The following is a 25,294-nucleotide window of genomic DNA, read 5'->3' as shown; positions in this document are numbered from 1 at the left end:
TCTTGCTTCTTTGAAGGCCCCTTCCCATTCATGGTGGTCCTGGGGACAAGGAGAAAAGGAATGTCAACGATTTCAAGGAGTTGAAACCTGCCAAGCATTAGAACACCATCTCTTCTACACGAAATCATTCTCTTATTCACCCCCAGTCTCCCAAAGCAGACAGGAGGGGTCTGGTCCAACAGGGGTTGCGGGCAGTGGCCATTCCACAGGCCATCTCCCCTCTAGCCCAGAAGTCCAATGACCAGGTCCTGGGCTTTCAACTCATCTAATTTCTGTGCCTTCTCTAGGGGCCCCAGGGAACTTCTGGACTCTTTCTCTGCCTTCTAGGAGGCTCTGCGGGGCTGGGTCGAGTGCTCTCAGCCGACTTGGACCACACTGCCAGGTGTCTCGTCCTGCATTTGCCACCTATCGACACGGGAGGATCAAGTGAGAGGATGTCCTCTCAGAGAGATCCATGGCCAACAGAATAGACGTCCTCTCTCTTCCATTATTTACCCTCATCTCTCAGGCGATTCTACCATCTCTTCATTTCCCTGGAATTTCAACCCCAGGAGAGGGGGGTGGTCAGCAGCCAAACATTTGGCTTCCCACTCCTGTCTTTCTTGAAGGTTTTCCCCGAACCAATGGGCCTAAAACAACATTCATAACCTGATATGGTTTCTGTGGGCCAGCCATCCAGGTGCAACTAGCCAGGTCCCTGTGGCTCAGGATCTCTCACAAGGCTGCAGTCCAGAGGGCCTCTGGATCTTCAGTCATCTGCGGGCTTGTTGGGGGTAAGTCTGCTTTTGAGCTCACTCAGCTGGCTGTGAGCAGCCAGAGGCCCTCCATTGCTGGAAGCAAGAAATAGTCATTCCTTGCCCCATGGGCCTCTCCAGCATAAAGCTCCCAAGGAGCAGCTGGCTTCCCTGGGAACAGATGAGGGAGGGAGGGACGGAGGGAGGGCAAGCCCAAGAGGAGACCAGTCTCTTTGTAAACTCACCTCCGAAGGGACATCCTATCACTTTGGCCACATTCTGTCCTTTACAAGGGAGTCAGTAGTTCTGACTCGAATCAAGAGGTGGAGTATGGAACACAAAACGATGTGTACCCAAGATGGGAATCGTTGGAGACCCTTAAAGGCTGCCCTCCCTACTTGGCTGGGACTTGACCTCAGCTAGCCACCACTATAATCTCTGCATCCTTATATTATTATATATTATGTTAGATTATATTATATGCACTATTATCTTTGCATAGAATCATCACATCCTAGGACGTGAACGAGGGGAACATTTTACCAAGCCCTTCTGGGATCCTTCAGCAGCTTGCCTAGAAGTTCCTTGCCCAAGGGTGCCTGTCATTTCAGTGTCTGGCTCCTGATTTCAGTTCAGGGCTGATCACTTGATCTGGGAAATCCAGACCAGCGTCTGGTTCAGCACTTGAGTCCCAAGCCTGTCGAGGAATCTCTCTAACTCGGCCCCTCCCCCGCCTGCATGTGTGTGCGTTCCTTTGTGTGTGTGTGTGTGTATGTGTGCGCCGTCACCCTTTCTGTCTCTCCAAAGAAGAAGAAGAAGAAGAAGAAGAAGAAGAAGAACAGTAGTAGGCATAGTAGTAGAAGTTATTGGCACAGCAGGTGATCATTAGACCACCCTGGTTTGGAACGGGAGCTCTGAAATTCACTAGCTGTGTGATCTTGGGGCAAGTTGTTTCCCCTGTCTGAACCTCAGTCAGACATGACACACTGGGTTATTGGGACGATTAAGGGATCGATAAAAGACACTTCAAACCGTCCCTTGCTTGGCATAGAATCCCTTACTCAAATCCATTCTCAGTAGCAGTAGTCTCAGCCATTGGATATTTTTATTTTTATTTGTGTTACGCTGAACACTGAAAAATATTCTCTCACACTCATACGGCTCCAGGGAATATGGAGCATCAGGCTAAAGGATGGGGTGGATCTCAAGTCAAAGGAGCCATGGGTATGGCTGAAGGGGTAAGCACAGGAGCTTTGGTGCTCTGGTCGTGAGTGTTGCTGGCTGCTGGGCAAGGGAATCAGACCTGCAGGGGACCCGAGAACTTGGAGTCTGGCCAGTGCACCCTTGCTCCCTTCTTGGGCTTCCTGGGTTTCAGGGGAGCCTTTGGCCCTTGAGGGTATTTGGAGGCTGTGCCCGGAACAGCAGGAGCAGGGGCAGGAGGTCCCCCGGAGACAGGCTGGACCTTGGGCCCAGAGTTGGCCAGCTTCTGCCTGAGGCAATGGTTTTGGGCCTGGAGCCTTTGGAACTCCCTCTCTGCCCACAGGACAGCCTTCTGGCTCTCCTCACTCCTCTTCTCCACCAGGAGGCGCTCCCGCTCATGCAAGGAGGCGATTTGCTGCCATTCTCGGTGCAGGTCGGCGGCCATGTTCCTATAGAGGCCCAAGTGCCAGTGGGCAGCATCCGCCTTCCTGCGCACCTTGGCAAGCTCGTTCTTCACTTGCAGGCAGCGTGCCTTCTCCTCCATCATCTTCCTCTCCAGGTGTCTGAGGTGCTCTTCGCACAGCTTCGGCTCTGCCTCAAGCTTCAGGCGCAACTTCGGAATCTCACCGTCCAGGAGGGTGTTCCGAAGGTGAACAGGTCCTTGCTCAGCTTGGTGGCTTGTTGGGTTTCTTGGGAGCTCTTCATTCCTCTGACGTGCCTTCTTCAGTGCCCTGGACGGCTTTAATTGGTTCACGGGGCTCCCGCCTGAGGGCACGTGGTCAGGGGAGGAGGCGCCAGTCTCCACCTGCCTCCTTGAGCCCCCACCTTCCAGATGATCTCCAAGCAGCTCTAGCACATGCATCCCCTTCAGGAGGATCTGGCTGAGGGTGTGCTGTTGGCTCTGGCCCTCAGCGCTGGCCTGCCGCCGCACTCCTCCTTCAGGAAGCTCTGGCCTGCCTGCCTGCCCTGCCTCGTCCTGCACTCTCTGTCCACAGCTGCCAATCTCCTGAACCAGCGGGTCTGCACTTGCCTGCAGATCACGGCTGTCCTTGAAGCCTTCTGGTGTTTTCCTCACCAGGGCTTCTCCATCTTCCTGGGCTGCTCCACAGATGGGATTTTCATGAGGCAGCTGCTGAGGGCTCTTCAATAGCCTTTCCCAAACTCCCTTCAGCAGTTGCGTGTTGTTTCCCACTGACCAATACCCGGCATCTTGATTCAGGGCAGCCAGAGCAAGAAGCTGGAACGGGAGAGGACTGGCCTTCTGCTCCGATGACGCGACAGCTCCACGGGCTTGTGCGTCCGGTTCGGTCTTCTCCATGCCTTTTCCTGAGACTTCCTCATTCTGGGCACAATGCCCCTTTCTTCTTCGGAAGCTGAGTGCAGGAACACCACCACTGCAGTGCACACCAGGATCTCCCAGCGAAACCCAGAGACTCGTGGCACATGTGGCCAACGTTCGGATATCACCAACCCAGCAGCTCACAGCTGCTCCAGGACAGCCCACAGCGGCTCCAGAACTGTGTGGGGAGGCATTTGGATGGCCACCCGCTGGCTCCAAAGAGCGTTGTGGCTTTGTCTCTTATCACCAGTGTCTTCTGGGCCACTAGGAAGTGCTTGGAACCCCTACGAGTGTTCCATCTCCAATGCAAACCAGTGCCTGGCAACAGGAGCTGAAGGGAGGAGGGGTGGGGGAGGTGCACCTGAGTCTCCAAGGCACATCAGTGCCTGCAACAGGAGCTGACAGCAGTTGGGGTAGGGGAGGGGAATCGCTATATTGTACACCTGAAACAAATACAACCCTATCGATCAATTTCTCGGAAGTACAATTAAAAGATTAAAAAAAAAAAAATTTAAAAAGCAAACTAGGTATCCAAAGGCGAAAGATAACAAATATCCAAACACTGAGAAAGTACCATTCTAGATGAACAAAGATCAAAGATCAAATCTCAATGCATTGAAGTGAAGGGAAATGAACATACAGCATATGAAAATGTGTGGAACACAGCTAAATCAATGGAAAGCACCATGTAGAGCACTCGATGCATATGTTAGAAAGAAGGAAGAGCACCTGGGAGGCCCAGTCAGTTAGCACAACTCTTGATTTTGACTCGGGCCTTGATCAAACTTGGGGTTGTGAGACTGAACCTGCATTGTGCTGGTGCTGGGCATGGAGCCTGCTTATTAATCCCTCCCCCCTCTGTCTATACCGCTTCCCTGTCTCTCTCTCTCTCTCTCAGTCTCTCCCTGTCTCAAAACAAGCTCTCCGCTTCAGAACCTAGAAAAAGATGAGAAAGTAAAACTAAAGAAGAAAACCAAAGGAATCCTTCTACCCAATTTCAAGATCTACAGCTATAGTCATCAAAAGTGTGTGGTGTTGGTGAAGGGATAGACAAATGGAACAGTATAAACTTAGATAAGTGGAACAGGATCAAACCCAGAAAGAGACCGACAACCAACATGTCAATGGGGTTCTGACAAAGGGGAAAAGCAATTCAATGGAGGAGTGACAGCATTTTGAATAAATTGTGCTAGAGCAAGTGGACTTCCAGAGACAAAGAAGAAGAAGGAGAAGAAGAAGAGGGAGGGGCAGAGAGGAGGAGGAGGTGGAGGTGGAGGCGAGGAGGACAAGGACCACAATCGAAGTCTCATCCTCTGTACAAAACTTAACTCGGGGTGCCTGGGTGACTCAGTAGCTGAGGTAGCCAGCTCTTCATTTCGGCTCTTGTCATGCTCTCAGGGTCCCGGGACAAAATCAGGCTCCAAGCTCACTGGGGAGTCTGCTTAAGGACGCTTTTTTCGCTTCTCCCTCCACCCCACGCCCCACTCATGCGCATGCTCACTCTCTCTAAAAGAAAAAAAAAATTTGTTACATTAACTCAAAATTAATCACCGCCTTATAGGTCAAATGATAAATCTTACAGGGAAACAATTTCCAGAATGGACACCTGGGTAAAGAATCCTCCAAAGGGTCATCAAATCATTTTCCATACAGGAAAAGTTGATTCATTAGACATGATCCAACAATCAGAATTGGAAGTCTGTCCTGTGTGAAACACCTTGTGAAGAAAACCCAAAAGGGAAGCTACAAACTGGGAGAAAATAGGTGCAAACCACATACCTCATAAAGGACTCCTTTCTGAAGGAGAGAACCTCAAAATTGACCCCCAAAGAAGCAAGCCATCCAGTATGAAAAAAACAAAAAACAAAAAAATGGGCAAAAGACCGAAACACTTTACCAAAGAGTTACAGACGGAAACCCCATAAAAAGTTGCCATCGGGTCAATTCAAATTCAAACTCCAATGAGCGCTCACTGCACACCTATCACCGTGATGCAAACCAAATGCACCGGAGAGGGAGAGAGAGACCCCACTACCCAATGCAAGGCAGGATGTGGAATGACTGGATCGCTCCTGCATCATTGTTGGGAATGCAAGATGATAGAGCTCACTCTTGAAAACAGTTCACGGTTCCTTTTCTTTTTCAAGGCCTGGATTTAAATTCCAGTGAACAAGCAGTATAATATGCATTTCGGGTGCACAGTATAGTGACCCAACACTTCCACTCAGTTTCTTTTTAAAAAGCAAACTAGGGGAGCGCCTGTGTGGCTCAGTGGGTTAAAGCCTCTGCCTTCAGCTCAGGTCATGATCCCAGGGTTCTGGGATCGAGCCCCGCATCGGGCTCTCTGCTTAGCGGGGAGCCTGCTTCCTCCTCTCTTTCTGCCTGCCTCTCTGCCTGCTTGTGATTTCTCTCTGTCAAGTAAATAAAATATTAAATTTTTTTTTTAAAAAAACAAGCAAACTAGGTATCCAAATGAGAAATATAACAAATATCCAAACACTGAGAAAGTAACATTCTACATGTTCAAAGATGAAAGATAGAATCTCAATGCACTGAAGTGAAGGAAAATGGACATACAACATATTAAAATTTGTGGGACACAGCTAAATCAATGGACAGCACAATGTAGAGCACTCAATGCGTATGTTAGAAAGGAGGATGAGCATATGGGTGGCTCAGTCAGTTAGTCCAACTCTTGATTTTGACTCAGGTCATAATCAAACTCGGGGTTGTGAGACTGAACCTGCATTGTGCTAGTGCTGGGAATGGAGGCTCTTAATAATCTCTCTCTCTCTCTCTCTCTCTCTCTGTACCCCTTCCCTGTCTCTCTCTCTCTCTCTCTCTCTGCACCCCTTCCCTGTCTCTCTCTCTCTCTCTTTCTCAGTCTCTCCCTGTCTAAAAACAAAAGGCATTTCAAAACAATAAGCTCTCTGCTTCAGAACCTAGAAAAAGAAGAGAAATAAAACTGAAGAAGAAAACCAAAAGAATACTTCTACCCAATTTCAAGATCTATAGCTAGATTAATCAGAAGTGTGTGGTGTTGGTGAAGGGATTGACAAATGGAACAGAATAAAGATAGTTAAGTAAAACAGAATCAAGGACCCAGAAATAGACCGACACCAATTTGTCCAATGGGGATTTGACAAAGGTAAAAAGCAGTTCAATGGTGGAGTGACAAGTCATTTTTATGACTATTATATGCTGATATCTGATAAAACATCATCAAGTTTATATAATGATTACTCTGGCTTTAATATAATTCCCTAGATTTTATACTGACCTGAGAGCTATACTTCAGTGGCAGGCACTGGATTGCTGTTTACCAAATTGGTTTAGCTTTTATTTCCCTTGGGCATGAACCTACACTACTTTTCTAATTTTCTCTTGCAATAAGGAGTGGTCATGGAACTGACTTGCATCTAAGGACATGCACACAAATGTAAGGGAAAACATGGAGTGTACAGGCCCATTTAAAACAAACAATCCAAAAACTCCAATACTCCTTCAAAATGACTGTTAAGAGCCCTGCACTGAAGGAGCTTGGGCCTGTCTTCCAGGACAAAAAAACCCTGGTGCCTCCAACATCCTCCACCAGTGACTGGTTTTACCTGAGAGAAAAAGTACCTTCTAGAATGGGACTGTACTGAGGTTTAAATTTGTTAGAGCAGCTATTGCTAACCAATACAGTTTTCCTTCTCAGTGTTCTCAGCAAAAAGTTAATTATCCCATCCTGGTGGATTTCTGCCTTTATGAAAGGAAATATGTCAACACCTGGATTGCTTGATGAATAAGGTAAAAAGATAGTTAAAACTATTAGGCCATAAGAAATAAAGGCCATAACACGATAATTTTATGCTACGTAGCATAATATCTTACACACAGAATGAAGGAAAGAGTCAGTAAGGAAAGGAATAAACAAATAGCTCATAAATAGATTTTCCCTTCTTTGCTCTACTGGGAAGACACAGTTCCTGGAAGTATGTAGCCTAAATGAAAGGAATCACCTGATTTCTGAAGGTCTATGATTGTATGTAAAACCTCTCGCCAGTCCACCTACTTGAGCTTCAGTAGACTGCAGGACAAAATACAACATATTCCCTTCTTGACTCACATATACATTTGGGCTTGGGGTTAGAAGAAAGGAAAGAGAAGCAGTCAAGAGGAAAGTCATCTAACTCAACATCTTTTCATTTTTACTTATAATTTTTGGATGATGTGTTTTAGCACACTAGATGATATGTGGTATATTTTCACAGTGCTAAAGAATCAAGAACAAAATCACCTACAATTTATCACTATTATCATCTATTTACTAACAATATAATTACTCCTTTATTCATTCACTGAGCAAATATTTATTGAGCACCCACATGTGATGGGCACTCCAGGTATCCTGTTCCTATAGTACTTCTATTTTGACGGGGGGCCAGAATAAATATGGGAAGTAAAGAGAGAAATAATAAATAAACAAATAAAATAGCATGATAATTTTAGAGAGTGATAAGTTCATGAAGATAATTTCCAAAAATTAAAAACACAGTTTATGGTAATAGGATAAGATTCTCAAAGAGTGTCACTGAAGACATGAGTCATGAATACTGCGACTCTTGCCATTTCATTCACTGCTGTCCCTCCAGCACCTAGAAAACTCCCTGGTATATACTAGGAATTAATAAATAATAGTTGAATGAGAATTGCAAGAGCAAAGATCCTAAATGCAGAGTCATCCCAGAGAGTTTAAGGAAGAGACAGAAAACCACAGGGGCCACAGTGTAATGAGCTGGGTACAACATTATTTGCCAACTCAGAGAGGAAGTCAGGGGCCCTATTATGTGGGGCCTTGTGGGCCGTGGTAAGAGATCTGGACCATAGTAAGGAAGAGATTCCAGACTTTTCTTTGAGTGTAATGGGATGCCAGGAGATGATTATAAGCAGGAGAATGCTTTGCGCTTACATTTTGTTTTCAAAGGTCTCCAGCTGTTTCCTGGAGGCTGTGTCATAGGGATGGTGGACAAAAGCAGGAGCAAGGAAGGAGAAGTTGTAACTGGGAAGAAGGTGGGGATCTTGGAAGTGACAAAAGTGGTCTGATTAGCAATCTATTTTGGTGGAAAGAATTCACAGGGCATCCAGAATGGTGAGGAAAAACTGGGAGAATCTAGTTCAGTTTCATCCCACTCTAACTGGGAAAAAAAAAAAAGAACATTGAAGTATCTTAGTCAAATACCTATATTTATTCATAATTCCCTCTTTTTCTCCTCTCCCACATTTTGCATTAGAAATTCTTCAAGCTTTACTTCTCAGTCCCATTATCACTGCATTCTTCTTTGTTACTGATCTTCTCAGGAAACTGGTGCTTTCTTGAAATGATTCCCACGATTGTATACACTGAGCTTTACACATATATTTTCAACCTCTTGCTGGGTTTCCCCTGTGGATGTCTTATACCCATCCTGACAAAAACCCTTGATCTTCTCCCACCCTGCTCCTTCTCCTGAATAATCATCCCTGTCAACCAGACAGAAATCTCACAGTAACCTGATCTTGCTCTTCACTCCTCATCTCCCACATCCAACAGTTTTCAGTTTTCTTCCCTTCTGCCCTGTCAGAGTTCTACTCATTCTACAGTGCCTTACATGAGGCCCTTTCCCTCATAACGCAGCCCCAAATACTCCAATTAGAACTTGCCACAGGGCGCCTGGGTGGCTCAGTGGGTTAAGCCGCTGCCTTCAGCTCAGGTCATGAACCCAGGGCCCTGGGATCAAGTCCCACATTGGGCTCTCTGCTCAGCAGGGAGCCTGCTTCCCTCTCTCTCTCTTTGCCTGCCTCTCTGTCTACTTGTGATCTCTGTCTGTCAAATAAATAAATAAAATCTATAAAAAAAAAATAAAAAAGAACTTGCCATGTCTTCCTCCACTATCCCAGGTAAATACTTACCCGTATTTCTAATTTTTGCCTGTTTCGTAGCCATTCACATTAAAATTAGCAAATATATCACCATAAACCCATACTCCACAAAATTCCCAGAACTGCAGTTCTATATATATTAGGTACTTGAAATGTTAAAAATACATAAGCATCCTATAATGTAGACATTTACTATAAGCCAGATTGATTAACAGAATCAAGATGCTTCCAACTGGTGACCAAAGAGAATAACTTAGTAATTAACAAAATAATTACCATGGTGGGTGATTCCATTTTCTAATAATGCTTGTCCAAAGTGTACATCTTCCTCAGGCCTGTGAATCTCTCCAATTTCCAAGAGCCATGACACAAATTCACTGCAATAGAAATCCAGTGAAATAGTTAAAGAGTTTTCCCATCCCTGCCTCCCCAAGAAGTCTATTTCTACCATGCTTTCATCAAGCAGCATTGGAAGGAGCCTCAGATATAAAGAAATATTTGCAGTGCATTTAAGCTTGCATTTTTTCACATATGCAAAGCCCCAAATTATTTAAATTTTTCTCTATCCTAGAAAACTCATGTCCATTCATTCATGCTTACCTAAACCCTATTATATAATACCTATTCAACTTACTGAGACCTCTAATAAACACAAAGGGAAATTTTTAGAGTAGTTTTTTTTTTTAAAGATTTTATTTATTTCTTTGACAGAGAGAAATCACGAGAGAGGCAGGCAGAGAGAGAGGAAGGGAAGCAGTCTCTCCGCTGAGTGGAGAGGCCGATGTGGGACTCGATCCCAGGATCATGACCTGAGCTGAAGGCAGCGGCTTAACCCACTGAGCCACCCAGGCGCCCTTAGAGTAGTTTTAACTGTAAAGAGAATACAACAAGATTCTAAAGATAGCAAACAGACAAAATAAACAGAATAATAATGACTGAATATAAGAGATAGACTGGAATATGGCTTTCTAGGCACAGAAAACCAGTGTGTTTGAAGTCTAAGAAGGCAAACCCCAAAAAACTGCACACCCCATATGGTAGATGGAATTCTAAACGTGTTCTCTTACCCCACTATCAAGAATCCCATCCCTTGGTTTTGTAACCAAATCCTAATCTGGGTAGTGGTATGGATGAATTTTGTATAGGAAACTAAAATTCCAAGTCAGTTGAACTCAAAAGATGTAAATTATTCAAGTGAGCTTGACCCAGTCAGTGGAGCACTTTGAACCAGAGAGTTTTCTCAGGCTGGTGGCACAAGAGTAAGAGACAAATTAAAAGCACAAGAAAGATTCAGTGAGCCACTGCTCACTGCTGCCTTAGAAGATAGAGGGGCCATGTACCAAGAAACACAGGCAGCTTCTGAGAGTGGTCCTGGCCAACAGCCAGCACAGAAGTAGGACTTGTTCTTACAATCACGGGGGACTGAATTCTGTCTACAACCTGAATGTGCTTACAAGTGAATTTTTCTTCAGACCCTTAAGATAAGGCCCAGCCGCAGCTCAGCACTTGATGTTGGCCTTGATCTTGACCTTGTGAGACCCTAAGCAGACAGCCCAGCATTGCTCCCCCTCAACTTCTTTCTGACGTATAGAATTATGAGCTAATGAATAGGTGTTGTTTCAAGGCACTAGGTGTGTTGTTATTTATTTATTCTGCAGCAATATAAAATTAGTACACACCAATAGTTTTACTATACTGTTTTCAAATTTTGAAGTTATTTACTGGGGCACATGGGTGGCTCAGTTGGTTGTTTTGGCTCAGGTCATGATCTCGGGGTCCTGGGATCAGTCACACCTCCTGCTCTCTGCTCAGCAGGGAGTCTGTTGCTCCCACTCCCTCTGCCCCTCCTGATGCTTGTGCTCTCTCTCTCTCTCCTCTCAGATAATAAATAAAACCTGTAAAAATACATAAACAAATACTTTTTTTTGTTTTTTTTTAATAAATACGGTTTTTAATAAATGCATTCTTGAATTTAAATGTCATCTGGGGGGTGGGGGTGGAGGGACCTGGGTGGCCTTGTCGCTTAAGCATCTGCCTTTGGCTCAGGTCATGTTCCTGGAGTCTGGGAATCGAGCCCCACATTGGGTTCCCTGCTCACTGAGACATCTGTTTCTCCCTTTGACCTTCTCACCTGTTGTGCTCTCTCTCTCTGATTCTCCCTCTCTCTCAAATAAATAAATAAAATCTTAAAAAAAATATTCCAGCACAAAATCACCCATCAGAACTGTCTACCACATCCATCTGCTGTGGCTGTGAAAGGCCAGGGAGGATGAACAAACCACATCTTTTACCATTTTGGGGTGTGGGGTGGAGCCCCACATCACATATAAGTAGGATGATATTTTATAACACAGGAAAGCACCAGCTTGGTACTGTTTTTTGGGCCATGTGGTATCAGTAAAAGAACACTAAATAGAGAAACATTTTATAATAAAATATTTTACTGTGCTCATGTTATAAAAATATAACATTTGAACTTTTACATAAAGTAATGAGTACATTTTAGAATGGTTTCAACTTTGCACAGAGGTCAGAGAAGCCAAGCTATACAAGGTGTCAGGAAATTACTTTTCCATATATTTCAAAACCAAAAGCAACACCTATGGCTAAAGTCAAATAACCGAGGGGCATGGAATTCTAAAAATGGATATCTAGTCTACAAAGTACATTTTAAGGCAGAAGAAGTTGTTAAAGCCATCCAAAAGAAAGAAAATTTTAAAAAGAAGTAAAACTTCAGTTTTTTCTTCAATAGCACAAAAATAATAATACCAATTCCAGGGATGTCTGGGTAGCTCTGTCAGTTAAGCATCTCCCTTTGGCTCAGGTCATGATCTCAAGGTCCTGGGATCAAGCACCAAATCGGGCTCTGCACTCAGCATGGAGTCTGCTTGTCCCTTTCCCTCTGCTCCCCTCTCTCTCTCTCTCTCTCTCTCTCGCAAATAATTAAGTAAAATCTTGGGGAAAAAAAAAGAGCGTATCAACTCCACAGTGCCGTCACAGGATTAAATGAGCTGATGTATGTCAGGAGCTCAGCACAGAGTATGGCACATTTTGAGCACTTATGAAACGTCAGTGGTTGACAAATGGGTTGAGCTGGTTGGTATGTAGCGAAAGCATCATTCTCTGTTCTGATGTCAGCAGATTCCTGAATATGCCAAATTAAAATGAGGAAAAGAACACACTGTAAGAACTTCTATTAATTAGGAGCCTAGGGGAAGGAAAGAGAAGGGGTAAGAAAGGAAGTTACTGGCTGGCTTTATCATGGGACCTACAGAAATCACAAGATCCCATCAACACTCTGCGAAAGGATCCTGATCCAGTCAAAAACAATCTCAAACTTGGTCTATAATTAGTAACTAGTAACTAAGCTAGTGTGCTGTTACGGAAAAAGCCACAATGAACAAACTAAAATTTACCAAGTCTCTCCTGTGTATCAGGCACTGTGGAGAACGCTCACATATCATTGTAACTAACTAGCACTTTGGCCGTGTAAGATCATGTTAACTCTTTTTCTTTAGTATTATTATTATTTTTATTACCATATGATGTATTATTTGCCTCAGGGGTACAGGTCTGTGAATCATCAGGCTTACACATTTCACAGCGCTCATTAGAGCACAAACCCTCCCCAATGTCCATCACCCAGTCACCCTCTCCACACTCCACCCACGTGTTAACACTTTAGTTAACAATACTTCGGCTCCTTTAATTAGGAAAACTTGACCCTGGGTCAGCCTTGGAGCTCTGTTTCCCTGGAACCTGATGGAGGCAGGGCATCTGCTGGGTTACCAGGCAGCATTGATCATGGCCAAAATGACTCCTGATGGCTATATGGAATATGAATACATTCTTGGTGAGAAGCTATAGCTTGAAGTGACTCCTACAAAACAGGCACGTTCCTCTGACAACCCCGGAAGTTATGCCCCAGAGGTGGGTTTCTCTCCCACAAGAGCCGTCGGCTGGGGGCCTACCAAGGACAGCAACAGCAGCTTGCTGGCAGCTGAGTGCTCTGCTGTGAGGACCCCAGCCCCTGAAGGAGGAGCCCCATGCTGCCCTGCAGGCCAGGGTTTCCTGGCTTATATTCTTCTACCTGGGTTGGCAGCCGGTGTGGCCTATGGTTATTTTATGGTATCTGCATAACTTATCGAGAAGACATTCTGGTAGGCATTACAAGTAAGTACTATGATCATCTTCATGTTTAGAGAGGAAAAAGACATTTAAACTTCCCACATCGCTCAACTAGCCAGAGGTAGGACCAGATTTGCATGGAGACAGGGACTTCCACGTGCTGCTGCCTGCAGACCCCAGAGGACTGACAGTGGGTCTATGCTCAATACCCAGGCAACCTCTCTGCCTGTTGCTCTGTGCCAGGCCCCTTGCAGGACCCTCTTTTTCTGATTCCTCATCGATGGTCCTTCAACCTGAGCCCAGTTGTCAAAGTGCTGATGAATCTCGGGTTTGGACTCTGTGTCTTACATTCTTTGGTTCTCTGACTTGTAGGCCCTGTACTCACATCCTTGCTAGACTTCCTCCCCCTTCAGTGAACCTGCTTCCTGCCAGCCCTGCCTGACCCCAGTGTCTGCTTCCCCCTCAGAACACCATACATCTGAAATGGTTGACGTCAGGGATGGATGGATAGATGTCTAAAATCTTCCATGATTGCGGGCTCTAGGTCCATTCCTTCACCTCACTATCATCCAGGAAATGTTGACAGTAAAAAGATATTCAAAAATGCCCAGAGGAATTTTTTTCTTTTTTAAGATTTTATTTATCCATTTGACAGACAGAGATGATAAGTACTCAGAGAGAGAGACGGAAGCAGGCTCCCCGCCGAGCAGAGAGCCCCATGCGGGGCTCGATCCCAGGACCCTGAGATCATGACCTGAGCTGAAGGCAGAGGCTTTAACCCACTGAGCCACCCAGGCGCCCCGGAATATTTTTTTGAAAGAAGAAAAGCAAATCATTGAGGGAAGGGTAGCTGATACATGACATAGTGAAAATATGAAAGAAATCCATGCACCCAGACTATGGACCTTACCTTCCAAGGAAGCATTTAAGGAATGTGGTCAGTTTTCTTTTTCTGTCTTTGGTCAGATTTCCTTGTTTGCACATCATCTTGTAGAGTTTCTCGCCCTGTTCCGAGATCATTACCCAGGTGTCTTGCTCCATTCCTAATTTTAAACCTATCGAAAAGGAAACCAAGGACAGGTAACTGAAAAAGTCTCCTCACTCACTCTTGCCTGCATGAGACCAAATTTATTGCACATCAAGCATGGGCAGGGGGTTGCAGATACAGAGCTCTCTACCACAGGGCACCTGGGTAGCTCAGTTAAGTGCCTGCCTTCGGCTCAGGTCATGGTCTCAGTGTCCTGGGATGGAGTCCTTAGCAGGGAGTCTGCTTCTCTCTCTCCCTCTGCCCCTCCCCATGTGCATTAGTTCTCTCTCTCTCACACACACATAAATAAATAAAACCATAAAAAAATACCTGAATTTGGAGCATAGGGGATGGAAAGAGAAGGGGTCAAAAGGAAGTTAATGGGTGGCTTTATCATAGGACCTACATAAATCACAAGATTTCTGTGATTTTTATTTTCAGTCTTCTAACTACAAAATTTTTTACTAGAATTTTTATTTTTTACAATGGAGGAGGAATTACCATTTGTCAGTAACAGAATAATTTTTATTAAGAATAGAGCCTGTTAACATAAACAAATTAACAGAACATGCTTGTCTGCTTGCTTTGCTTTCTTCGTTTTTCCCTTCCTTCTTTCCCTCCTTCCTTTTTCACTTCAGATTTATCTATACGCATAGCTATTCTGAAAAAATAAAGGTTCAACTTGATGAAACATTTATTTTACCTTCGAAATGATTTGCTATGCTATCTGAATTGATTGCTAGATTCAACAAAACTTAAAGAATCAGCTATGTATTCATAATCTTTGTTTTAAATTTTTCTCACAGGCTCTCCATCCCAGATCAATCAAAGGAGTTAAGTATTTGAAATGCTTTGGAAGTTCTCAAACAAATGTGTACTAAGAATATTTTAATAGAAGTAGAAGCTTTGCATGTTCTTCAAGGGAAAATTTCTGAAGTTGGAAGAAAGGGTTCTTTGTGTCCTGAAATTTTATCAGCAATGAGATATTTTGCTAAGTCTCTGGGAAAAAGGAATAAACACTGCTTTTTGTCTTATCAGTTATTTGGTAAAGAAATTAGTAGTAACACAAGCATTTTTGTTTCCTAGCTGAATTACCTAGTAATACATGTCAAATAGGTATCAATGGCTTTAATGCCTTGTTCCCTCCTACAAAAAATCACTAAGTGAGAAGTCCTGATAAATTGGTGGGGGAAAAAGATCACATTGTACATGTCTAAACACCCTCCTCCACAAATGTGTCAACCTTAAAGGGCCAGTATCACAAACTAGCATCAGTTTTTCCGACTCGGGATCCCCCCTTCCACAATCAGACCGAGATTAGCTGAGTGAAGCCAGCACTGCCGCTTAAAAGATCCCACAGTCCCACTAGTGCTACTCTTCTTTTAATCATACTCCAGGTAAAGAAAATCACAAGAACCACACGCAACCTGCAGTGATAAAATATTGAACTTATTTTAAAACGAACGTAATGTATTCTTCCCATAGAATAATGGAGGAAACACAAGTCCATGTGCCAGGCTGATGCTCTTGACCCTGCATACCGAAGTCCTGGGCCAGTCACCCCTGTAAGCTGGGTCTTCCTTCCTTCCCTTCCTCCCTGGATTATTTGATCCTGGCCTTGCTCTCTCCACACCCTGCTGACTCTTCCTTCAATATTTCATCAGGCCATTCCTTACTTCAAAAGCCTTTGGTAGCTCACCACTGAACCAAGTGAAACCATGGAAGCTTGCTTTTGTGCTTCTCCTTAAACTGACCCCACCCTATCGAACAATGCCATTTTCCACTGCGTTCTTCTGTGGCCGGGCCACCCTTTGTGGCTTTTCTCCTTGTCCTGTCAATACTTACCTGTTCTGCAGGCTGACGCTCCCATCAAGCTACCCAGCTCTGCTCTCTGCCACAAGCAACTCCTTCTTCCCTTTACAGTATACCCAGGTCCTTCATGAAGCCTTGCCTAGCCATTACAACCCGTGCATTCAGACTTCCCTTGGAAAATAAATGATTAAACTCAGAACTACACAAGTCAAGGCGCCTGGGTGGCAGTGAGTTAAGCCACTGCCTTCAATTCAGGTCGTGATCTCAGGGTCCTGGAATCAAGCCCCGCACGGGCTCTCTGCTCTGCAGGAAGCCTGCTTCCCTCTCTCTCTCTTTGCCTGCCTCTCTGCCTACTTGTGATCTCTGTCAAATAAATAAAATCTTTAAAAAAAAAGAGCTAGACAAGTCAGCATGAGATTGCATGTGGCCATTGCGTCATGAACAGAAAGCAAGACTGTAACTGACTGTTAACACTCTGCCAAGTCAAGTAATAGGTTAATAGCTGCAGCAATATAATATTTTGAAAGAATAGGTTATATCACCTAATAATTTAAATTGGAAAGACAGGGGATGCCTGGGGGTTGGTTAGGCGTAGCAATATAATATTTTGAAAGAATACGTTATATCACCTAATAATTTAAATTGGAAAGACAGGGGATGCCTGGGGGTTGGTTAGGTGTCTGCCTTCGGCTCAGGTCATGATCCCAGGGTTCTGGGATCCAGCCCCACATCAGGCTCCCTGCCCAGCTGGGAGTCTGCTTCTCCTTCTGCCATTCACCCTGCTCATTTTCTCTCTCTCCCCTCTCTCTCTCAAATAGATAAAAGATATCTCCAAAAAGATACAATTTTGTGAAGCAAATCTAGCATTATAGTAAACACTATGTAGTTTTTATTTAAATTCCAGTTAACATGTAGTATAATGTTAGTTTCAGGTGTACAATATAGTGATTCAACACTTTCATACAATACCCAGTGCCTCATTGCAAGTGCCTCCTTCATCCCCATCACTGATTTTACCCATCCCTTCACCTTCCTCCCCTTTGATAACCATCAGTTTGTTTCTAGTTCACCTCTTTCTTTCACCTATGATTATTTACGTGAACGCTATTTCTTGAAGGCAGGCATATTCTGTGCTTAGAATTTTGGATATATTCTCAAAGCAACCCTTTGAATGAGAGGGTACTGTCCTCTTCGTTTTATGGATAAAAATACTTAAAGAGGATTCGTCATTGGTCCAAAGTTGTTTGCCCAGCATCAAAACCAGGAATCCTATCTCGCTTTGTCTACTTCTTAGCCTATATATCCATTTCTTGGTTAAAAAAAAAAAAAATATATATATATATATATCTATTTGCTTTCTCAAATAGATAAAATCTTTATAAATAAATAAATTGAAAGGATAATGTTCCTTTTTAAAGTTTATGTGCTAGCCACTTTCTATCACTAATTTTAAAAATCATAAATAATTTTAAACATGTGTAATCATGAATGCATACATACATACAACAGGCCTCAAAATGTATAAATATCACAATGATATCCGTTACCAAATTACCACTTATTTCAAAATAAGAATTAGTGATATAAAAATGGCTTCATAATTTCAGTCACAGCACATTTTTAATAACTTCATTCCAAAAAGTAAATTTGAATTCAAATTATTTATTTATTTATTTATTTATTTTTTTGGTAAAGAAATTATTTTCTTATTTATTTGACAGAGAGATCACAAGTAGACAGAGAGGCAGGCAGAGAGAGAGAGAGAGAGACAGGGAAGCAGGCTCCCTGCTGAGCAGAGAGCCCTATGTGGGGCTCGATCCCAGGATCCCGAGATCATGACCTGAGCCGAAGGCAGCAGCTTAACCCACTGAGCCACCCAGGCGCCCCAAATTCAACTTATTTATTAAGAACAGTAACATAGAGAGCATGGAAGGGGTGTGTGGGTGGCTCAATTGGTTAAGCATCTGCCTTCAGCTCAGGTCATGATCCGAGTCCTGGGATCCAGCCCCATTAGCCCACGGCAGGCTCCCTGCTCAGTAGGGAGTCTGTGTCTCCCTCTGCCCCTCTCCTCCATGCTCTCTCTCTCCCTCTCTCTTTCTCTAATAAATTAAATCCTAAAACAAAACACAGAAAAGCCCAACAGTGCTTTTCTTTAGTAGAAATTTTAAAATATTTTTAATGAAAGAATAATTTATTAATGCCATATGCAGGAATTTGCAAACTTCAATGGATCTAAAATATAATTCTACAGGAAGTGTTAAAAAGGAATGGAATTAAAATTGTCATTCATTAAATGTAGAATATCCAAACTGAACTGTCTCCAGGCACCGATGTTTTTTCCAAAAAGAGAAAAATCCAAGGGGCAGCCCTGAACAACTAACTAATTACTTTGAAGCTATACAGTTTGCAAATTCCTCACTCTTAACTCAGCATAGTTTTACATAAAGAGATGAGGTTTTTCAAAAACTGATACTACTATAACTCTCAGTGGAAATACTGGTATCTTTTCAATAGTGTGAGTTTTAATGAGATGAAAGCTAGCCACGTACTGTATACTCAAGCTAGGAAATAGAAGAAACTGCCAAAAAATTTATTCAAAACATCAAGAAACTGATATCTAAACAATGTATTTAACCCTTATCCTGATGATCAATGGTGTGAATGCATAAATTTCTAGGAGAAATTTTAAAAAATCAGAATTTACTCACATTATTAATAATTAATGCTGAAAAAAAATACTTTTTGGAATAAATCTTTGATTCTATCAAATAACATAAGAAGATGTTCTGGCATCCAAAATCATTTGACATTATTTATGGCAAAAAAAAAATTTTTTAAGGTTGTAACAGATTTTTCCTTTTAAAACTAGAAGTGACCCCACTGACCTTTTTTCAATTCCCAGGAACACTCCTTTAAATTAATAACATTGAAAATTTAACTGTATCAAGAAGGAACTAATATTTCTTGGTAGTCTTTTCAACATTGTAAAGTTATGCTACTTTTTTATTAAGAAAGTATTCAATAGCGCTTATACTACAGTAGCATGGTTGTAAAAGTAATTATGGTTTGTCTATTTTATTGATGATTAAGTAACAATAAATATATCTTATGTGGATGATAAGACATGAAGACAAAGATGACTAAAATTCAAAAAATGATTCTACTTTACTGAAAAGAGGATACAAAACTATAGAGGTTCATGTTTTTAAGCATTTTATTTTTTTTTAAAGATTTTTTATTTATATATTTGACAGACAGAGATCACAAGCAGGCATAGAGGCAGGCAGAGAGAGAGGAAGGGAAGCAGGCTCCCTGCTGAGCAGAGAGCCCGATGCGGGGCTCGATCCCAGGACCCTGAGATCATGACCTGAGCCGAAGGCAGAGGCTTTAACCTACTGAGCCACCCAGGCGCCCCAGCATTTTAAAAATCTATGCATAAAAAGAAAATGGAAATTTTAAAAATTCTCATGTACTTCTTTTTAGGTGATGAAATTACCTAGTATTTTCAATTTTTTCTCTGTTATTTCCAAATTTTCTCTAATAAGCAAAATTTAATTTAAAAAACTCAACGAGTTTAATATCTTTAAATGGTCTAAAATATTTATATTGAAAATGACAGCTGAAATATTTCCTTAAGAAAATCAATTCACACTAAAGAACACCTTAAAGAATAAAAAATTTTCATCTTATTCAATTCAAATTTGACCATTGTATTGAAATTTGTGGTTTGCCTAACACCACTAGAGATCACATTTTCTAAAGGTTACCATTTTGCCCTCTCTCCAACTACACAAATAAATTAGTTCTTAAGAAAGAATATAAATGACCTGTTGTTACTTTCCAAATGAATGTCTAAGCATATACTATGAAAATTACCAAGGAAGTTAACTGCAGAAAGTTCAACAGCTTTCCTAGGTAGGTCTTAAGTTGGATACTTTTTATGCATCATGTTCAAACTAGTATCTCGGAAAGAATCTTCAAAGAATAATTAAATTAGAATTAACCAAAATGAGAGTTGGGTCTAGACAATGGAGGAATAGAAATTTGGAGACAAACTCAATGGCAACCATCTTCCTTCAACATAAGCAGTAATGGATAACATCGATATATTAAAACAAACAAATTTTCACATTTCTACATGTCATATCATTATTGCATTATTTTTTTGTATTCTAAGATATAACTGATGTAATTCAATTTATAAAACATTATAAGTAAGAGTGTAATCAAGTTTATTTTTCAAAAGATTTAAATAGTTACACACTGGCTAAAAGCTTAGTCTCATTCCAAACGCAATTATTTCTTCTGCAAGTTTTGAGCTAAATCATTGTGATCAGTGTCTGATGGAGTCCTTTACTTAGAAAAGTATTTTACTTATACCTACAGTATGCAAAAATACCTAGTATTTTTATAATATATTCAAATAGGCGGGGGAACATTTAAACTTGTCATCAAAAGTTTTAAGCATGGGGGCGCCTGGGGGCTCAGTGGTTAAAGCCTCTGCCTTCAGCTCAGGTCATGATCCCAGGGTCCTGGGATGGAGCCCCGTGTTAGGCTCTCTGCTCGGCAGGGAGCCTGCTTCCTCCTCTCTCAAACATTCCAGAACTTTGGTATAGTGTGTCTAAGACTGGTCTTTAATCTTTAAATGTAACATGAAGTTAAAATATCCAGGTTTATAGATGAACATTTATAATAATGAATTATGTGGCAAAATGTGTTTGTAGTTGAATCACTGAACATTCAGGAGAGATTATTTTAAAAACAGGATTTTTAATTAAAGAGGAAAGATTCTAAGAAATGATTCAGGAGGATTCCAGAATACCTAGTCACTCAAAAGATTTCAATTAACTTGAACTATTCCATTTGACTCATTGACAAAATTCTGCCTAATAATTTAATATACTGAAATAATTATTCATTTGTTCCATTTGTTGTACAGACACATCTGACAAAACTGAAGGCATAAATATTCACCAACTTCAGTGTCCCTCTCCTCCCCACCCTTGCAGTTAGATATCAGCCCTGAAGCAGGAGGAGTAGGTGCAAGGAGGGGTCACAAGGTGCTGTCCCAGTCTGAGTTCCTTCCTTGAAAGAGAATCTATGTTCCTAGGTCATCTGTCTAAAGCCTCATCAGAACTTAGTCCTTCATCCCTACTAAAAGAAACTAATTAAATAGATTAGTTAACCTGATTAGGGTTTGTCGGCCCAGGCCTTCACCATCTTGCACTCCTATGTTCATTATGAAAGTCACCTCTAAATGTCCTTTGCTAATAACCCTAAATAAATGCTACCAATTACGGATTCAGGCCATATAGTATGCAAGTTGGCATCATAGAAAGCCAGGATAGAGAAGAATGCCGAGAAGTTTAGTATGTAGATAATTGCATATTCTCCCAGGTAGGACATATTATTGTGGTCTCTTGCAAAAGAGAGTTTCTTGTAAGTTGATACATCATACTTCAATCATTTTTAAAAAAGTTTTATTCACAGGCAAAGAATCATGGTGTGGAATCTAACACTGGGTCTATTTTCCAAAGCATTAATTTACTTTGTGATCTTGTGAGTTCTGTATAGGCTTTTAAATTTCTCTTGACCCATAGATAGTAACACTCAGTATGAAATTCCACTAAGTGTCTGATCAATATTGTTAACACTTGGCTTAAAAAGAGAGATCTTTGGTCCCTTCAGAGGTGGTTCTATTAAAGTGTATCAACTGAAAAGCTTCTGCTTTGAAAATAATTTTGCTCTATGTTTTAATGGAGAATATTTGATATCCCAATTTTCTGATTTCCCTTCTAATTAATTGTTTTAGTGGTCATCAGATACACACTGCAGGAACATTCATAATGGCAGAAAAACTAAAACAAACAAATAAAAACCTAAAGTCCACTGATGGGAGAGTGAGTAATTAAGTTGTTATAATATAATTGTGATAATATTCAACCAATGGAGTATTATGCAACAGTTAAATGAATAAACTATTCCTATACATATGGATAAATAATTTACAAACTATATTGTATACAAAATATAAATTGCAGAAAGCAAAATACATTATCATACTTATAGAGATCATTAACAAGCCAAACTAAGCCATATCATGCTTTATGTATTAACTATTATACATCATTTTTTTTAAATACTAGTTTCTCCTGAGATTAATAGCATTAGTAAATTCCAGAGCTGAGATTCCTAATCAGCACTCTTGTCTTTTGTGAATGTAAATCTAGAATTCAATTCATCAAGTCCCCAGGTTTTGCAGTTAAAATATTGTGGAAATGTGGAAAAGGTTCAGTTTACTCATACTCACTAAATAATCTTTAGAGCTTCAATAATACTTGATTAAGGGGATGAAGTATCCTAAAATGAAGGGACTAGATGGTATCTTCTTACTACTTCAATTCGGGAAGTGAATAGACAATCATTTTTATGCAGTATTTCCATTTCTAGTCACTATGCATTTTGTCCATATTATATACCCATTAAGGATATTTGCTCAAAAACTAGGATTTTAGGGGCACCTGGATGGTTCAGTCAGTTAAGCGTCCAACTCTTGATGTTGGCTCAGGTCATGATCTCAGGGTCCTGGGACTAAGCCCCATGTCAGGCTCTGCACTTCAACGGGGAGAGTCTGCTTCTCTCCCTCTCCCTTTGCCCCTCCTACTGCTCACTATCTCTCTCTCTCTCTCTCAAAATAATAAAAAAAAAACCTTCAGGATTTAATTTTACAAAATCTTTTCTGTTGTTTACCAATTTAAAAAGGAAAGTCATAAGACCATAAATGATATCATCACTGTACATGGCTAATCTTGCAAAAGCTTTGCACTTGAAAGCAGGCATGTATGAGATCAATTGTAATTTAAAAAACTCATTCTCAAATGGATGCCTTTAATAATTGCACCTAGATGGAAGTGTTAATTGACTTCATAGGTAAAATCCTTTCATGATGTATATCAAATCATCATGTAGTACAATTAAAATATATTACAATGTTACTTGTCAACTAGTCCTCAATAAAGCTGGATAAAAACAATTGTACCTAAACAACTTGAAGCACGTTATAATATTTTAATGAGTTATATACAAGTAAAATTAACAGCCTTTTCTACATCTTCCTGAAACGTATTTCTGTGAGTCCCAATCTTGCTGCAAAATACAAAGAATTTAGAAGAGCATAGTAAAAAAATAGTCAATTCATTTTCATATGTGGTAAAAAGCATCTTTAAAAAAAAAAAAGCTCATTAAGGCAGGGATTAACAACAACTATCTTTTTTTGAAAGATTTATTATTTCTTTATTTATTTTAAAGAGAGAGAGCATGTGTGAGATTGGGAAAGGGCAGAGTGAGAGAGAGAGAAACTCAAGCTGACACCAATTTGATGCAGAGCCTGATATGGGGCTCAATCTCACAAACCTGAGATCATAACCGGAGTTGAAACCAGGAGTTAGACACTTAACCAACTGCACCACCCAGGCAGCCCATAACTATCTTTTGACTTTAACCCAAACCTGTTCCCTTTCAGCAAGACACATGGGTAGTTCTATGCTTTCTCAGCATCACTGTATTTTTGCACTCATGTCTCCTGCTAGGGCATTCTGATACTATAATCCAAGAGGCAGAACTCCCATGTCATCAATACAGCTGCCAGCTCAGAGAACTTGCTCTTGACATCTTGTTCATTGACTTAGGAAATCCCATTTCAAAAGATGAAGAATGACTTCCCTTAAACTTGCCTCAGAAATCAGGCAGTTTTTGAGTTTCTCATTTTCATGTTACCAAAAATCTTTGGTTACACTGTCCTCATTTCTGAACCTAGAATAAACACTCATGCAAACCCAGCATCCTCAACCCATCTGTTTCACCTTTAAATTTCAGGAAGCCTTTTAGTACCTTTCAACTGAAAATAATGTATCCTAGATATGGTTAGGAAGAAGTAAAGAAAGGCTCAGGAAATTTCCCAGTTAAGTTCAGCTTTATTATTTTGCTTAAATAATCTGTAAAACATTTCACCAGGAGTTCAAGGAAACATCCTATATATTAAGTACCTCCTGAAGAAAAAATTATATCCCTACTTTAAAAAAAATAACATACATCAGTAACACTGCTACATTAAATTACTTAAACTAATGATAACTAAGCTATACCAGGAACTTGCATGGGTTTCATTCATTCACTTATTCATTCATTTATTCACTTATTCAACAAATACCTCTTGAGTGTCTATTACATGGTACATGGCAGGTCCAGTCTCTGGGGAAATAGCACAGAATAAGTAGCAAGACCAGTATTCTCATTGACTTTACCATCTAATCCAGCAAAGGTGGCAACAAATAAATAAATAATGAAGGAACTATTAGCAAGAATTTTCTAGGTATCGATATAAAATTGCCGGGAGGCTATACTAGATGGGGCAATCAAGGAAAATATTTCCAAGGAAGGGGAGGAAATGACTGGGAAACAGCACTGGGAAACACGGAAGACATATTCACCTTTCCTACAGAGCCTGAGGCATGTCGGGTAGCAACAGAAAAAATTTTTTTCCTCCAAAAGCTTCCTGGGAAGGTAGTGTTATTGAACGACTGTCACATTTCAGTCAGGTTTTACAAGAAGGTAACGAGAAGAATCAGAAAACAGGCTAAGAGTACGTGAATTTTACTGAGGAGATCCTGAGTTCCAGGGAGCACAGAGGAAAAGGTTGAAACTGTGAGACTGATAATTTCTTTTTTCTCAAAAAATATTTTCCAAGGTTAATAAGTTATTTCTGAAGTAGTACCTGTTTATCACCTTACCTGTGTTTCCTTTTGCAATACACCAGAAGATGATCAAAAAGAAAAAACACCCGTTCTTGAATATTTCCAGAAGAAATTTTCAGCAAGACGCCACACATTAGCATCTCAGTGCAGGTGTCGGCGATCTTGGATTCCTAGGTTAAAAAAAAGAAAAAGAGAGAGAGAGATAATGTCTGATTACTTAACAGAAACGTTTGTGTGTAATTCTTTTTCTCATTAAAAGTCTGTTTTTATTTCAAGATACAATATACGGACAGAATAAAAGTTGAAACACCATAAATATTTATACACTGGATGGAGGTCTCTTTTCCTCCCAGACTCCTCCTCATCAGTCTCAGCAGATACAACTGTGGTTAGGAGA

At 41.2% G+C, this 25,294-nt stretch overlaps 1 protein-coding gene across 1 annotated transcript; it reads right to left on the bottom strand.

The window, feature by feature from the left end:
- Positions 1 to 25,052, bottom strand: LOC123926146 (phosphatidylinositol 3,4,5-trisphosphate-dependent Rac exchanger 2 protein-like). The gene is made up of 4 exons (XM_045979925.1): positions 24,934 to 25,052; positions 14,216 to 14,360; positions 9,454 to 9,554; positions 1 to 39 (listed from the first exon to the last, which is right to left on the bottom strand). The coding sequence occupies exons 2-4, from the start codon at positions 14,344 to 14,346 to the stop codon at positions 29 to 31; spliced, it is 243 nt and encodes an 80-aa protein (XP_045835881.1). The 5' UTR covers positions 14,347 to 14,360; positions 24,934 to 25,052; the 3' UTR covers positions 1 to 28.
- Between the last annotated feature and the right edge of the window lie 242 nt (positions 25,053 to 25,294).

Source organism: Meles meles, chromosome 1, assembly GCF_922984935.1.
Source record: "Meles meles chromosome 1, mMelMel3.1 paternal haplotype, whole genome shotgun sequence".
Taxonomy (NCBI): Eukaryota; Metazoa; Chordata; class Mammalia; order Carnivora; family Mustelidae; genus Meles; species Meles meles.
This window is presented reverse-complemented; position numbering and strand designations above follow the sequence as displayed.